This window comes from Sarcophilus harrisii, chromosome 6, assembly GCF_902635505.1.
Source record: "Sarcophilus harrisii chromosome 6, mSarHar1.11, whole genome shotgun sequence".
NCBI lineage: Eukaryota > Metazoa > Chordata > Mammalia > Dasyuromorphia > Dasyuridae > Sarcophilus > Sarcophilus harrisii.
The window spans coordinates 199,932,643-199,950,765 of NC_045431.1; the positions used below are offsets into that span (position 1 = coordinate 199,932,643).

The window sequence follows — 18,123 nt, forward strand, 5'->3', positions numbered from 1 at the left end:
GTTCCTATGACTATCTGTTGTATTCCAACAGGAATGGGTAGAACTAGGCAGTTTTCTCCATTCCCCCTTCCTCTTTCATTTATGACTTGGAATTAGATTGGCAAAGTCTTTTTGCCTTTTAAAAGGCCATCTGAAGCTCATGCCATCCCTGCCCAAGAGCCCAGCTGTCCAAGATCTCAAGCGATGGTCCAGGACATCTCCTCAGGGCCAGCCCACACACATGGTGTGATTTCAGGAGCCCCTCCTCAAGGCAAAAACAATCTTTCCACCTATTTGTCAAGGTCTGAAATTTCTCAAATGAATGTTAAGTCCTTTCATTCCACAATTAGCCACAACGTCCCATATGGGTTTTTCCCTGTGAGTAGAGGGAGGCACAGGAACTACCAAAATATTCATTAACCAAAAAAATGGCATCTGAAGAAGTCAAAATACCTAAATTCTAGCCTTTATTCTGCCACTGAGAGTCTGAGTATCTAAGGCCTCAGGTTCCTCATATGTAAAATAATATATAGCACATGTAAAATAAATGATGGCAAATACTCCTTTCAACCTTGAATCATATAAGCCCAGAACAAACCACCTGATTAAGGTGACTCAGTGATTAAAACTCAATTGTGCTCAAATGAAATCTGTCTACAAGTTCAAATTCCCAAAATCATTTTTTCCTGTTTGGATAAGGATAATATATTAAAGAGTAGGAAGATATTGGTACCCAATAGTTCAGAAAAAGGCTGGAGCTGCCGGGCAAATTCCATGACTTCAGTCAACCTGTAGAAAGGAGCTAACAGATGTAAAATATTTTGTGAACCTAAAGCGCAATATAAATGTCAGCTATTGCTATTATTACAGCCTAGAATTAGCTCTGCTCATCTTCCTACTATGTAGACAAAACACATTATTCCAGCAGAGTAGAAACACCGTTGTAGAATGGAACAAACACAATTGCTACTAGTCCAATCTGGAGCAGAATGAATACCTAACATGCTATGAATAGGCCCCAAGTTCAGACTAGCAAGCCATTTACTTTTCTGAGTCCTATTTTCTTTATCTTTTAAATGAAGAGGGATTACTCTAAATTAAATTTTAAAGCCCCTTCCAGTTCTAACATTCTTTAATTTACAAAAATTTTTTAAAAACTTTACTAATAACAAAGAGATTGTAAAGAATGAAAAAAGTCAATTTCAGGGTAATTTATAATCAATTTTTAATCAGATTAGCCAGCAATCAATAAATTGATTTATTTGTTGTAGTAAACCCCAGTAACCCCAAGGACAGCCTGGAAGCCTTAAACACTTTTTGAAAGCCAATACCCCTACAAGTGAAAATTAACCCTGTTTGGTGGACATTTAATGAGGAGGTGGGCAAGAAGCCTTCACTCTCTTCCTCCTGTTGATCCGAGATTCAAGCCTCCTCCAGCATCTGGAAGGGGGAGCCCATTTCTCCCAGTCCCCTCCGGCTGGTTTTCTAACCCTAAGCTCTAGTAGAATGGTGGTGTCCCACCCAATGTGGAAGAGCAAGTCCTCGAGGGCAAGGGTGATCCCAGTCAATCATGTCCTTCAGAGACACAGGCCTCGACGTGGAGAAAAACCTGGATCCCAATTAATAAGTGATCACTAACATAACAGGAAAACAAGCATTACTCTCTCTAGAGGAAGGACCGAGTTGGTGAGTTGCCCAAGAAGTGCCAGTATTCAAATCCAAATCCCCTAACTCCAGACCACAGACTGCACAACCTTACAACAACTCCTTAAGGAGAGAATTTTCTTTATTATCTCTAGCACTTTGTCAGGCCTGGCACGCGAGGGAGTTCAATATGTGTCTGCTTAATTTAAAGGAATAACTTTAATCCTCCCCCCCAAAAAAAGTGTATATTATTAATTTGGATAGTATCAGTTACTTTATTTTTTAGAGATTTGCGAAGAAAACTATTCTCCCAAGCACAACCATCCATTCACTGTATCAGGTGTCCTCCCACCCTATCTGTGCCAGATTTAGTGGCACTACGTGAGCAGCTTTAGCCCTACTGCAGCTCAGAGCTCCCAAACTCAAGCAATCAGTCCCCACCACCCCCAGCAGTAACCAACCTACACTGAATTTCACAAGGAACAAAAATAATAACATATTTTGGGAAGATAACTTATTTTACTGTCTTGATATATGTAAATAGGACATCAGTATCAACAAAAAGAATTTTGAATAATTTTTTTATGAAATTCAATATATACAAGTCCTGTCAAACTCATCATATAATACGGTATCAGTGTGAAATGAGATTGGAAAAAGAATTCTGAGAAGCAATGTCTAATTAGCAATTAATTAAGTAACTTCATTTCACAACTACAAGAATATTCTTAATGTAGGATGAACAAAAACTCATTAGGATAAAAGAAATAACTTTTTTTTGCATTTTAAACAAAATTGTACTTTATGTAATGTGCATATAGCTTCAAGTCATCAAAACTTTTAAAAACATTTAAATATTTTAGATAAATATTTAAATTGGTTAAATATTTAGAAAATATTTAATATTTCAATTTGGGAGAAATATTAAATGTATTAATTTTTCAAAATTTCACAATTCTGTGTTACCTAAATCTATCACAAAGTGATCAAGTAAAAAGGTGAAAGTGAAGTTAAACAAGAAATACTTGAAATGTCATGAGTTGGAATTTATTATTCAAATGTCCAAGGCTTGTATAAAAGCAGATGGATTCTTTTTTTTCCCCTAACTTCTTCCTCATCTCACTTTTAGCTGACAATTGGAAAACATACTATAAATCTAATATTTATTTCTTGTTGGGTTTTCATTAACCCAGGAAAGCAAAACATATGTTGTCAGCAATAACCAGATTTAAACTTGAACCTCTTAAATGTTTTGGGAAAGAATTTTGAATAAGATTAAAGATCTACATTCATCTACATATTCATGAAATAACTATAACTGATTTTTAATTTCAAATATTTACTGCTGGTCTTCAACATGGGACCTACTATAACTTTACATAACTTAATTTTGTTAAAATCCATCCTGACATCAATTTTTTTCTTTGCTAGGAGGCAAGGCTCATGAGGGAGAGGGAAAAGGGAAATAATTAATTATTAAGACAGAAGAATAGACTAGATCTAAGATTCCATTGATTTAAGGAACTCTTCAATGAGGAAGCTAGTTGCCCCTATCGAAGTAGGTCAAGCACTCTTTAGAGCAGATGTATTAAAACTAGCAGCCACAGCAGCAAAACTCCTCAGTGCAGTTCAAACCAGGTTAAACAATAATTGCAGAATATTTAACAAAATAAGTAAAAATACATTACTATACATTATACACATTAGAGTATGTTTTCATATATATATATATATATGTGTATGTATGTATATATACATAGTTAAACCATTATTGCAGAGTGTTTAACAAAGTAAAAATACTTATTATACATTATACACATTAGAGTATGTTATATCATATATACATGTATGTGTATGTATATATATATATACATTTATATATATACATACATATATATATGTGTATATATATATATATATACATATATATATATATATATATATATATATATATATATATACACTAGGCTTTTCTAAACCAATATGGGCTTTGCAAGGATTTGAGTTTGACACCAGTAACCTAGAACAGGGCTTCCTAAACTTTTTTCACTTGTGACCCCTTTTCATACAAAAAATTTTTACATGACCCCAGTTTAATGTATGGAAACAGGTGTACAAATCAAACATTTGCTGATAATAAAGCCTAATTTTGCAATCTCCACATTCAATTACAAGCCCCCTTTCAGAACCACAGTCCACAGCTTAAGAACCAGGGGCCTAGAATACAGAGAGGTGAGTGATTTCCACAGTCAGAGTCCAGACAGACAAAATCATCAATAAAACTTCTATAAATAAAAACAAAAAAAACACATTTGTGTACAGAGAATCTGGGTTCAAATCTTTATTCTGCCACTAATTCTATAACCTTGAAAAAGTCACAGCCCCCTTTCTGTGCTTCAAATTCCTTACCTATGAAATGAGAACATTAAATTAAATTACGTCTAAGATTTCTCCCAGCTCTATGTCCATGATCATATTTAGTGATTTTGCTATTATAGTCCTGTAAAATCATCTACATACAAGAAATCTTATAGAAATTGTGGCATTTTTTTTAAAGAATTGAGCAAACCAGTTAAAAAATTCTCTCCCTTCTAGAAAGTGGTAAATGCCTACTCACACCCCATATTTTCCCCCAATGACCATAAGCTAAAAGGAAAAATAAAAATAAGTGATTATCAATACTCAAATTCTGAGTTAAACTTTCAAGAACTATTAACTTAAGAATATCAGAATATAACAATAGTAAAAGTCAAACTTTTAAGATTCTACACTAGCTTGCACTTATCTTAATAAAAGACAAAGTGACTTGAAAAAGATATTTCAGACCTGGAAAGAATCTTGCTGTTCCATCATGTCTGATTCTTCATAACCCCATTTGAGGTTTTCTTGGCAAAAGATACTGGAGTGGTTTGCCATTTCCTTCTCCAGCTTCTTACAGTTGAGGAAACTGAGACAGAGTTAAGCAAGTTTACCAAGGTCACACAGGTAGTAAGTGCTTGAAGTCACATTTGAACTCAGATTTTCCTCACTCCAGGCCCAGAGCTCTGTTAATTTTGCCACCTAGCAATCCCAGAATGTATCTTAAAGATTGTCTAATCCAAGCCCTTTTTTTTTTAAAAGATGAGAAAACTGAGGCACAAGAGAATAAAGTAATTCATCTAAAATTATAAATAGTAAGAGAGCCAAGGAAAAATCCTGGTCTCCAGACTTGGAGTTAAAACCATTCGCTGAGCACCTACTATGTTCCAGAAACTGTTCTGGGACTCCATATTAAGAGGAAGAAGTAAGAGGGAGGGCATTCTGGGAGAATGGGACAAGCCATGAGCCTTAGGCAGAAAATGGCATAACCAGTATAAGAGCTGGAAGGCCAGTTGGGCTAGTGGGTAGAATGAGTGAGAATGAATTAAGAAGTCTGAAAAGGGGGGACAGCACTAGGCTGTGAAGGGCTAAAAGGCCACACAGAAATTTGCATTTCTGTGACATAAGATATAAGAGGGAATCCTTGAAATGTCCCGAATAAAAAGAGCACCTGGCACATGGCAGGTACCATGATGCTGACTCTTTTCAGACCGTTTCAAAGTTTCTTTGCTAGTTAGCTTTTGTGGAAGAAGCAGGAGAAGAAGCCAGGTCTACTCCCCGCCAGTCTGCCAGGCCCTCCACCCTTGAACTCTACTACTCTTCCAGTCATTTAAATGATTCTTTTCTCCAGTGTAGTTTCCACAGCAGAGCCAGGAATTAAAGCTAAGTCCTGTCACCCCCAATCTGCCTTTACTTTCACAGCGTGTTACACAATCCATGTGAGATCCTGGCAGTTGCCCAGAGTATTGGGTGATTTGCCTATATTCACAGTCCATGTCTGTCAGGGTCAGCACTTGAATCCAGCCCTTCCTGGCTTAGAACAAGACTCCTTTATCCACTACACATCATTATGCTTCTCACAGTAGAATTCAACAGAAGGTATATTCAAAAATGGACTATCAACTGTCAGTAGATATGATTAATTGTACCAAGAGATTAAAGCAAAGTTAAAATGTATCAAACTTCTAGCTAATAAATAAAACTTGCACCAAATTAATAATCAAATTGCCCTAATTAAAACCTCCACTATAATATTACTCTTTTGGGATCCTATGTTCTTAAAAGTCACTGATTAATAGAAAATGTTCTTTACAATCTAATGATATTCTTTTGAAATCAGTAAATACATTTGTTCTACAATGTACATTCTTTCCCAAAGTAACTTTTTTCTAATACTCCACACCTCTTGATTTTCCCAAATGATCAGTTGTCACTAGGTGTAAAAGGGAAAAATGGAAGGCAGTAAAATGTATTTATCAAACTATCTTACTGGCCACAACAAGCCCCTGGTAATATCTGCAGCAATTTCATGACATAGGGACTAAGTTGTCTACTTGTACTGACATCTACTTTTGCTTTCAACAGAACCCTTAACAAACATTCTTCCTTACAAAACTCCCTGAAACAAGCTGCTTGATGCTGGAAGGCAAATAGATTCACTGGGTTGCAAACAGCAAAAAGTTCAGTTCCCCCCGATGAAAGTTTCAATTCCTTTAAAAAAAAAAAAAAAAAAAAAAAAAGAGGTTTTCTTAAGTCAAACTGTCTCAGCATCTCTCCAGACGTTACTAAACATTGCTTAAAGGTTACATGTAGCAACAAATAGTTTCTATAAAATAGATGGCTAAATACTCCAAAAGCAGCATTATCTAGTTTTTTTGGGGGGAAAAGGAATTTTTCCTTTCACAATTCAGAGGGCATGGCGGGGAGCAGAGGGGGCTTGAAGGGGAAGCTAACCACATGATCTCTAAAAATATTTCAACCAGTCTTCATCTAAATTAAGAAATCTTCTTTCCAAAGTTCCAACAGAATTCTAGTTAATACTGTTACAATTTCCCTTCTGTGATAACAATAACAGTCTATTAGTCGATACAATTTTAAAGCCCCGACTGAAGCGTGATTAAAGTGCCCTAGTTAGACTTCATTCTCATCCTTCTGATGGTTATCATTCTACACAACAGCTGGCCCTCAAAAGATAGATCTTCACGTTTCCGTGGGCTTCATCACTCCATTTGCAATTTTTAAGCGCACTTCTGTTGGACAAAGTTTCGAGAAGATGCAATAGTTAGCTGTTGCTTTTTTCTACAAAGTTAACAAAGCGGTGGCTGAGAACAGCACGAAAAACGAAAAGGTTTGTTCTTGCCAGGGTACAAGGCGATTCCTTCTGAAGTTCGCCCGCTTCCCGGGACCCCCACAGAGGGTTCATTCCGGGGAGAGGGACGCGAGAGAAAAGAAACCTTTCCCAGCTCCTGCTTTCTGGAAACGTACCTGTTCTCTGGAAATACAAGGCAACGAAGGTCTCCGGGACGTTTGGTTCCCGAAGCTGGGGGGGGTCTCGCCTAGGGGCGCACAGCTGGATCTTCTCCTGGGCCGGATCACAGGCACTTTGCCCTCCCCGCTGAGGCGCGGCGGGGACGGAGCTTCCCCGGGCGGGAAGAAGCGGTCGAGCCCCAGGGCCAGCCCAGTGCCGATGCCCCCGGCGAGCCAGGAGAGCAGGGGCCGGAGGGCGGCGGGCAGGAGGCCGAGGCTGGCGGCGGACACCCACCAGACCACGCCGGAGAAGAGCAGCACCGGGGCGCCGCGCGCCGGCTGCACGGGCTGCAGGAGGCTCAGGAGCCCGACGCAGCTCAGCACCAGCAGCAGCCTGCCCAGCGCCGCGAGCTGCCCCCCGGGCGCGGGCTCCCAGTGCGCCAGCACCAAGTCCCCCGCGAAGCAGCAGGCGGGCAGCGCCAGGAGCCCCCATTCGCGGCGAGCGCCCCGGCGGCGGAGGCGGCGTCCGCGCGCCCGGGTCAGGAAGCAGGTGAAGAAGAAGAAGGCACAGGCGAGGCTGAAGAGCGGGCACAGGACGTGAGAGAGCCCGCGGAGCAGCAGCCCCAGCGAGCGGCCGAGGCGGGCGCAGCCCTCGGGCCACAGCAGCCGGGCCAGCACCAAGCCGCCCAGGGCGCCCAGCGCGGAGCTGGCCAGGGCTTCGTCGGGGGCGCGGCGCGGCGCGGGGCCCGAGGGCGGCGGGGAGGAGGCGGCCGCGGCGGCAGCGCGGGGCAGCAGCAGCTCCACGTTGCACAGGCGGCAGACGTGGTACAAGAAGCCGCGCGGAGGGTCCTCGCGCAGCGGGCTGGCCGAGCTGCGCACGTAGCCGTTCCGCAGGCTCTCCCGCGGGGGGCCGGCCCCGTCCCGCCGCGGGAGCCGCCTCATGGCCGCGCCGGGCTCAGCCCGCGGGGCCGGGGATCGCTCACTGGCTCTTCCCTTCTCTTGTCCTCTCCGCCCGTCTCCGCCGCGCCGTTCTGGGAACTTGGGACGCGCTGAGGGCTCGGGCTCCTGCGCCCGCACCTCCGCCCCCGCCGTGCCGCCCGCCCGGGTCCGTTGGGCTTCTGGCGCGCGCCCCTCCTCCTCCTCCTCCTCCTCCTCCTCGTCGTCACCCTCCACCTCCGTCCCCCGCCCTCCCCACTGGGAGCGCGCCCCACCCGCGTGCCCGCGTGCCGGCCCCGCTCCAGCCGCCGCTACCTCGGCCCGACAGACTGACCCCGCAGCCCGGGCATGCCCAGTTGGGTCTAGGATAGAAGTGTCCGGCAAGTTCACCGTCCCCCAGTCCCACACATCCCAATCCCAGGGAGGAGGAGGAGGAGGAGGGAGTGACCCAGTGCTTGGGGAAGAGATCCCAGGGCTGAAAATTTAGAGGAAATGATGGACTGAGAAGGGAAGCTGCTCTTAACCTTTGACCTCAAAGGTTTCAAAGGGATGAGGTATTCAGTGGGGTCCGGAGGCTCCCTACTAGAAAAGGCTCTCATTAACCCTTAAAAAGACTTTGTTCCCTTCCCAGGGTCAGGGATCCTGGAATTTATAGCACCAAAAGTCTAGATGGTCTAGATTCCAGAACGCCCCCTCGAATTTTGCAAATGAAGATACTGAGTCCCAGGATGAGCAAGGACCAGCCCAAGATCACATGGTCACTGGATGGCCGAGGAGACCTTGACACAGTACTGAGTCAGGTCCTCGGGCCCCTCTCTGGGCTTGTTTCCTTCTCCACGCAACTCGGATGCAATAGAAATCTTCCTGGTGGAATGCCGGGCTTGGGATCCAAAAGTCCATATTGTGTAACATATATTAAGCAGGCACCTGGGTTCAAATTCTGCCTTAGAATCTAGCTGTGTGACCCTGGACAAATGACCCCTCTCTAGCTTCCTCGTCTGTAAAAATAAGGGGGTTTGGATTAAGATAACGAAAGTCCCATCTCTATATCTATGATGGGGGATGGGGTCCTCACCTGAAACAATGTAACACCTTACTCTACTTAAAATAACAAACAAAATACTCTAGCCCTGTTACCTTTATCAGGTAAAACCATCTCTATTGAGTCAAAAGGATTAAATTAACATATGTCCAATCAACTCAGTGTAGGTTTTGTATAAAATAGCAAGTTAACTCCCAGCTGGGGGTTCAGGTGTCTGGCAGAGAAGAAACCAGTTCCCAATCAAGCCCCTAAAAGAGACCTGCTGGAGGAAGGAGGGGGAGTTGCACCCCACACCCAGAAGAAACTCCTCCTGTTCCACACATTGACCAGAGGAAGGCTTTGTGAAATTTGAAGAGTTAGATTTTGACTTCTTATATATTAGCAGTATCTCCTCAGCAGCAACAGATAGTAGAAATAGATGCTTTGAGAGCCAAGGATCCTGAAGAAAGACTGATTCAAGACATCTTGCAAGGAATTTAAATATGTGTTGAATCCCACAAAATCAGCCCAACTGATACTTGTCCCTAGCTATGCTGTGAAACATCTTTTTTTTTTTAACTTATAAGAATGTCCAACCAAAGAGATTTTAGTTTTTTAAACAACTTAGGATATAGTTAAATGTTCAAAAAAGGAGAAAAAAAGGGAAAGAGTTGAGAAGAAAATATGAATCCTATCTTCTCCCATTTAATAGGACAATATTTTAAAATTTAGAGCTAGATCACTTGTTTTACATGCCCTAAAACTGAAGGCCAAAAAATTGAAGTAAAGTGACTTAACCAAGGTCATCCAGTAAATTAATAGCAGAACCAGGATTACAACTCAGATGTTAACTACAGCTAATGCTTTTTCCCTTCCACCACTACATTTCCTTTTTGACTACTTGTTTGAAGGCTCTTCACCTCTATGTAGCAACTTTCATGGACTATCTTTTCTTCTACACTAATGCATCTTTACATTGCATCTCAAGAAACATCATGTGATGTCCATTATCTGGAAGAGCAGGAAATCACAAAGCAGTTTCACCCTTCCATCAGGGTAATTAAGTCCAAATGTCATCATTCTTCTTGAGGAAACTCAAGGCTCAGAGAAGTTAAATGGCTGGCCCACCAAAGTCACAGAAATAGCTAGCAGGACAGCGTTAGAAGCCAAGTCTCTGACATCATGTCTAGTGGTCTTATCTCCAGTATTATTCCTTCTGCCACCTCTTAACTTAACATAATTTAACAAGCGCTCCATCACATTAAAACTGGAAAAGTCTTCTAGGGCAGAGGAGGCTGCCAGTGAAGTATTGGGGAAGGAAATTGCCTGGCTCTGCCTTTTAAACTTGCAAGTTGCATCTTCTTTGCCTAAATTTTACATCTATTTTTTAAAAGGGAATAGGACTAAATGACCCCTAAAGTCCCTTCCAACTCTGCATCTGAGCAAATGAGTCCCAAAAAAGTCCCTTCTCCTGACAAGAGCTGTAAAGCCTAAATTTGTTCTTCCAAACTAAGCTAAGCTTGTAATGGAGAAGTGAACCAAAAATTCAAGGACTCAATGATCAGTGGGTTCAATGAAAAAGATAAATGCAAAAGTTGATTTTTAGGATTGTTGCCTTCCCTAATCTTCCATCAACTACTCTCTTGACTTTCATCCAAAATTTCATGAATTTTCTTGAATTAATGATAATAGCTGACACTTAGATTTGTGCTTTAAGCACATTCCCTATGTTTTGTTAGCTACCCTGTGAGGTACAGCAGAATTATTATTCACAGATGAAAAAACTGAAGCTCAGATTAAATGATTTTCCAAAAATTACACATGGATAAGTGGTAGAGATTCCAGTTTCTGCAGTATTTACCCACAGTAGGTGGATGTTTAGATGGGAACACCAAGCCTAAGGTTTAGAAGATGACATTTTTGATTATGTGCCTCTAAAGACTACCAAAAGTTAACTAAACTTATAAAATAATGCTCAACAAGAGTGAGCTATGTTTATAGCAACTCCCTCTTCTATTTACAATCTTTGTCACAGACTGTTGCTTGGCCACATTTCTTAGAGGTCAAATTAAATTATTGTTCTGCCACACCAAGACAGCCATAGTACCAAAGAGTTTATACTGCTCCTGACTTTGGATCTGAGAATTTATAACTATTATCCATTGTGCAAATATGCTAAAGCATCAGAATATCTTGACTACTTGCTGTCCCTTGGCAATGAAGACCAAAATGACATTGCCATATTAGACTCAAGTTACATTGTGTCCAGCTGTGACTGACCAATACGAGCTCAGAATTCTCTACCTCTGGACAGACACAAATAGTCCAAATGAGCATTTGCAGAGGATTCTCTAATCTGCACATCTTGTGTTTCTTTTGAGCTCCTTGGTAATTCTGCTCCACTCAAAGAGCACAGCGCCTTCTCTAATGAGAGTACTCCAAGTTGGGCAATTCTGTGCTGTATCTTCCCATGTCATACAATCAGTTCCAAAGTTCTTAAGAGAGATCTTAAGATTGTCCTTCTATCGCTTTTTCCGACCACCATGTGAGAGCTTGTTTTGTGTGAGTTCTCCATAAAATAGTCTTTTAAGCAAGCAGATGTTTGGCGTTCAAATGACATGGCCATGGAAGTTGTGCTCTCTATAGCAGAGTTTGAATGTTTGGCAGTTTTGTTCAAGAAAGACCTCAGTGTCTGGTATCTTATCCTGCCAGGTTATCTTCAGAATCTTTCTGAGACAATTCAAATGGACATGACTCAGTTTCCATGTCATGGTATACTGTCCAGTTTTCCAGCATACAACAATGGTCAGCACTATGGCTCTGTAGACCGTCAGTATGGTAGTCTTCTCTCCCACACTTTCCTTCTGAATCTCCCAAACACTAAGATGATAGTCGAACTCATCTTCTATGTGGACATCCCTGGAAAGTACACTGCCATAGCAATGAACTTATCCACATCATTCAAAACCTCTCTATTTGCTGTCACCGATGGTTCCACGTATGGATGGTGTGATGCTGACTGATGAAGGACCTAAGTTTTCTGGGTGTTGAGTATTGGGCCAAAATTAGCACAAGCAGCAGAGAATCGATCCATACTTTGTTGCATCCCAGTTCAGAGGCTCCATTGGGTACATAATCATCCGCAAACAAAAAGTCACACAGTAACACTCCCTCCACTTTAGTCTTGGCTCGTAGCCTTTTCATTTTTCAAATGGAAGAACTACCATCAGTGTAGCAGCTGACCTTGACGCAGTGTTTTTCCTCATTGAAGGTGATTGGCAACATAATCTCATGCTAAAAAAATATGGGAGCAAGCACACGGTCCTGATTTACTTCTCTAGTGGCTGGGAAAGCTCAAGAGCATCAATCATTATCTAGGATCTTGGCAAACATGCCATCATAAAATTGACATAAAAATCTCTGGTCCTGTTGTCATGTCTCATTGATTCCCCTCCATATCCCAAGAAGTGGGATGTGAAATTTCTACTGACCCAATAATTTACATATTTTAAAAAATCATAGAGTATACCTCGTCTTTTTCTATTTCAAGGTCTAGTTGTTGGAATCTGTTTTCAAGTTTCAGCAGCTCCACCTATTGGTAATTTTATCATAATTATCAAAGTGGATATCAGAGTAAACCTCTGGAAAGGTCCGGTGCAGCCTTTGATTTGATTCTATCTGGCCAGTAAAATCAGACGATGATGCCCTGGCCATGGCTCTGCATTCCACTGAATGGTTTCACCCTTAGTGAGCTGCTGTATTCTATTCCTGTTACAAGAGAAGCCTTTCACTGTTTGAAAAAAAGCAGTTGAAGAGTTGTGAATTGTGGTTAATCCATTTAGAGGTTGGTTTCAGGGTTCTTTTTTCACCTCTAGTTATCATCATTGCTAGGAGCCAGCCAAAAAACTTGACTGAATTTGAAAAAAAAAAAAAAAAGACCCAAAACAATAACATAAATGTTGGTGCTAAATGTAATCCTTAGGAATTTGAATGGACTATCGTGATTTCTCAAAGTAGAAAACTAAGGCAGTCAGACAAGCTTTGAATATCAAAGAAAGTTTCAGAAATAGAAGTAAATTGGCTAATGCTTTTGAAGTTCTAAAGAAAATTTGTTAAATCAAAATCGTTTCTTCTTATGAAGAAGACCTTTGGAATTTCAAAAGAAAATGAACCTTTGTTTCACAAGTAAATTTCCATTAAAACCTGCAAATAAAATCAGAGTAGCTCTTTCTAGGGCAGAAAAGCAAATTCTAAAGTGCTGAAGAGCTAACAATGTCAAATAGTGGTGATAATTTATACAGAATTTTATATAGCATTTTCTTCGCAATAACTAAGTAGTAAAAATATCATCTCCATCCCCATTTTATTGATAGGGAAACTGCTCTTCAGAAATGGTCCAAGGTCAGTAAGTGGAGAAAATGGGAACTTGAAACACATTCCCTGCCTTTAAAGTCCAGTATTGTTTCCAACAAGTACTACATTTATTCTGATAGCTACATCTCAAATGAAATATTGAGCTACCTATATGTCAGCTCTCTCTCCCTCAGCTCTGAGATAGCTTCATATAAACCAGAAGTACATCTTGTATTGTAATTTATTATGCTGATTGAATAGTTTTATGTTCCCTCAATTTTAAAAAGAGTAATTTGTCAATCAATGACAATGATTATATTTCTCCAAAAAAAAAAAAAAAAAGAATAACAGGTTTTTCTTTACTTGAGGAAACCTTTAATGTTGTTGATTGTTTTGTGTTTTATTTGTAAGTCAGTGTCCCTCCTTGAAAAATAGCTTTTTACCCTGTGGAATCCAATATTAACAGTCTTTGGTAGTGTGTGCTCCTGGTAGCATTTGTGTCTGAATACCTATGAACAGAATTCTCAAAGGATCAAAAAAAATTGACATATATGCTTGAGTTATATGGTGACATCTGAGATCCAAATGACAAATAAGGGTCAACTAAGACACCTGTAGTTTACATTTTAAATATATCAATTACAGCTTTCCCCACCCCCTTTCCTGTGAAAGTATATCCTTTAATATTACAAACATTTCTCCTTTTTTCTGCCTCCAGTTTCAAGAGGAACTAAAGGAATCTATGTCACAAGCTTGGTACATTTTTGAAATGTAACAACTAGTTAAAGTCTTAAATCAATACCTGATTGTTAATCTGAAATTTCCCAGAATTTGGGGTTAAACCCAAGCCTTGACCCTTGAACAATAAACAGTGATACAAACTCTTTCCAAGTTTTGATGTTCCCCTCTCAGACAAGCAGGAGTTTCTTCTGCTCTGCCCTTCCCAACAGACCTGCAGGATCACAGCCCCAGTGGGGGCTGCCTACCGTTGACACTGAACTTGTGGTTAATTGTGGAGTCCTGCCACAAAACCACCTCACTACCACAAGCTGGATTCTTGCCCGGGGAATGACAGACTGCCAGCCCAGTCAGGCTAGGGGAGGCAGGCAGCAGGAGCAAACTGCCTTCCCAATTTGTCACCCCAGACAGGAGCCACTTCCAGGTTCAGGGTGGAACCAGAAACAGGGTCAGTCTATCAGAAAGAACAAAGTTCTTCTCCCTCCTTAACTAGAATTTTAACTTGACTTGCCAGAATTTATATAATCAATTATATGTTTATTAAGTATATATTATATGAATGAGCTAGGTTTTTGTTGTTTGGGGGGGTTTTGTGGTTTGATGGGGGGAGGTTGCCGCTGGTAAAAGTTCTAAAAAAAAGTAATATTTTTTAAAGAACCAGGGATTCTAAGCTATAGGGGCATCCTCTTCCTGCCTTCTCCTCCTGTGTGATTCTTGTCGGTATCTCCCTTACATCTTCTACAAAGGAACCACTCACAGGGCTAGAGGCTGTGCTATAAATAAGCAACAAACATTAGCAATGTCATTATTTACCAAGATATGCTAGTATATGCTGAGTGAACTCTTTACATATGAGTATAGGGGAAAGAACACCCAGAGTCAATCTGGGCACTGGGCCGGACACAAGGCACTCAACCCGAACAGGTTGTTTCCACATCTGCAAAATGTAAGGTTTGTCCACCATTGTCTTTAATGAAGTGCAATGAAATCCAGCTGTCATCCCATGTTTCTGTATGTAACAAGAGATGAGTGCTACCTAAAGTATTTTTAAATAGGTAACTGGACTTCGACCAAGCCCAGGGCATCTTAAAGCCGAAATAACCATGCATATCTACATAAGGGAAAGAGTTTGCACTCGGCCTCTTGGGAAAAGAGACATATGTGATTTCAGAGACTCTTTGGGAAAGACAGAGGAAAAAAACTGCAGATCTATCAGGGAAATCATTTGCTCAATAGAGCCCAGATCTCCTGCCTGCCTCCCTAGAAGTGGATCGAATGGACCTTCATAACTGAGACTGGGCCCCCTTTCTCTTGGTTTGAGCTATCACCTCATTCCCATGAAGAACTTCAAAATTGTTCTAGACCAATATTCAGGAAAAGCACAGTGGGAATTTGTGCAATTATTCAGGGAGTTTGAACACATCCAAATGGATAATTCAGATAAAAACAAAGGGATAGTATATCCACACTAAACTTTCCACACTAAACTACCCACAATAGCTGCAGTGCTCCTGCTGAATACTTTTAATCCTGTCTGACAGGGTTCAATACTTTGATATAACCATCTTAATATAAATATGTATGGTAGAAAATGAGAGGCTCCACTACATATGAAATATTTCAATTCTGCATATATGGGCTATACAATAAAGTTTAGAGTGACAATTGACATCCACTCTTTGCTGAACAGATCCTGACTCCCTAGGGGGCCTCTTTTACCTGGAACCTTCAGGGATATGGCTAAATTCTCCCACTGAGATTCTGACTTTCTGCAGGTCAAACATTTCACCTGGGACCTTCTCTTACTCTCTCCAATGTTATGCTGACCAGAAGTTCACTTTCTTCTTTAAACAAATGCCAGCCAACCAGGAAACCCTGAGGTTTTATTGTACCATAAAACAGGCCAGACATTTCCAAGTCTTCATTGGAATGAACCTGACTAAACTTATACTAAAAATAGTTTCGAAATAAACTCTGGGCTCCTGGTTTCCCTAACAATCAAAATTCCTTTGCTCAAATCAACTTCCTTCTTCAATCCCCTGCTCTTTCAGAGCCATACCTCTTTGGAAACTCAACTACATTTCAATCCCAGGCCTTAATTTTTATCACAAAGAACTGAACGCAGACCCCATGTTCCTACAATTTTTCTATTGGGGCCAGGGAGATTAAACATTTTTGGAGCTCTATGAAGGAAAATTAGCCCTAATCTCTGGAGATTTTCATCCCCACCCATCAATGATAGTCCAAAGATAACTTCCTGCTATCTTTAAGCTCACAAATATCATAGTATGTATTGGGAATTGGCTGCCCTTTCACCCCTTCCTTTCCTCCTTTCCAAAGCCCTAGAGCTCTCTCTTTTCCCAGGCCTACTGAATAGTAGTCCACTTTTCCACAGTTTCTCTCCCCTCTTGTCCCTAGATGAACATACAATTCATTTGGAGGGATTGCTGCTAGAAGCTACAAGGAAACAGATAGGGGCAAAAATAACTGCCATGAGGAAGTTACCAAGTTACAGATGTTTTAGAAATTTTACAGTAATACTTCTCTTTAGCATGGAACAGAGGTGGGTCAGAGCTTTCTTAGCTCCTGTCTTCACCCCTCTTCCTTTACATCATTTTTGTTTTGGATATTGGTTCTGCCCAGTGGTCAGAATTCTCTTCTATTCCCAGAGTGAGTGCTCTTGATCAGAGCCTTAACTAGTTCTTCCAGGGCCTAGAACAAAATGCAGAGGGGGGGGGGGGAAGGAGGAGAAGGGGATATGGGCACATGTGCATGTTTTATGTTTTTGTGCATTTTGTGGAATGTATGTTTTGTTTGTTTCAGTGAGACATTTGGGCTGTGCATGTGTGTGTATGTATGCAAGTGTGTTTCCGTTTATATGTGCACACATGGCTGTGAGTGTGTATGCAAAAAACAGTTTGTTCAGAGGCAGTCATGCTAGAGTAGAGTGGCTGGTTCCCAAGTAAAAGAGGCACATACACACAAAAAGTCAGCATTGTTCAGCAAAAAGTAAAGTCAGTTGTCACTTTAAGTTTTATTGCACAGCCCACATATACAGAATTAAAATATTTCATATGTAGGAGCGCCCTCTCATTTGCCTCCCCACTTTATACCTTGTAGCATATTTAGCAGTCTCTTAACCCCTTAACTCCTGCAGGAGGAGGTAGTCCCAGGAGGGGAGCACAACAGCAACTGGACACCTGGAACTGGATGAGGAACAGGAGACAGGCTTTGGCCAAGCATCCTTAGGGCAGCTAGGTGACTCAGGCCAGAGTCAGGAAGACTCACCCTCAGACACTAGCTGTGGGACCCTGGGCAAGTCCTTTAACTCTGTGTCAGTGTTCTCATCTGTCAAATGAGCTGGAAAGGGATGGCAGATCCCTCCTTTTGCCAAGAGAACCTCAAATAGGGTCACAAAGAGTCAGACATGACTGAAAAATGAACAACAAACTGAGGGCTGCATAACAGTCTGAAGGAGAAGGGATTTTAGAGAGGGTCTAATCCACTTAGTGGGGGCCCTCCCCACTACGGCAGCTCATTCCACATTAGAGTAGCTCTGATGGTCAGGAAAGTCCAGAGCTCCTCATTCTCCCCTCTCTTGCTGAGCAGAATAACTGTCTCTCTCTCTGGGAGATGTCACCCTCAGGCTCGAGCCTTCATTCTGAAGGCTATCCTTGTGAGTCAGCTTCAGCAGAGTAGGGTCCTCAGTGCTGGGGATGGATTCCCCAATGGCAGACATCCCCAGGTGTCTGGCTGGGGCCAGAGCTGAGCCCGTGGCAATAGAACAGCCCTTGAACAGTATTATGGATTACAACTACAAACTGTAAGAAAAATACAAATGCAGTTAAATGGAAGGGACAGATTTGCCTTCCTTCTTCTGAAGGTTCTGCCTTATTTAAAGAGAGGAGTTGGAGGCAATAAGGAAATTACAAGTCTCCTTTTCTTAAAACTCAGTACTGATACACTGATCTGTGGAGTCAAATTCTCAGAAGTTGGTGCACAAAAATGGTTCCTAAGCTCCTTCCTCCTTGCACGGTACCAGCTCCTGCCAGCTGAGGTCACATTTCCATAGCAGCAAAGGGAGAAAAGAGGGAAAAAGGGGAAAATGCACAAATAACCTGCTGAGT

General features: G+C 41.5%; 1 protein-coding gene across 2 annotated transcripts in view; it reads right to left on the reverse strand.

The window, feature by feature from the left end:
* Positions 1–8,054, reverse strand: part of PDE3B (phosphodiesterase 3B) — a 138,766-nt gene extending 130,712 nt beyond the window's left edge. For both annotated transcript variants that reach the window (XM_012552477.3, XM_031942732.1), the window contains exon 1: positions 6,967–8,054. In XM_012552477.3, the coding sequence (XP_012407931.2) occupies positions 6,967–7,890 (924 nt within the window). In that variant the 5' untranslated portion in view covers positions 7,891–8,054. The remainder of the gene's footprint in view (positions 1–6,966) is intronic.
* Positions 8,055–18,123: the final 10,069 nt, after the last annotated feature.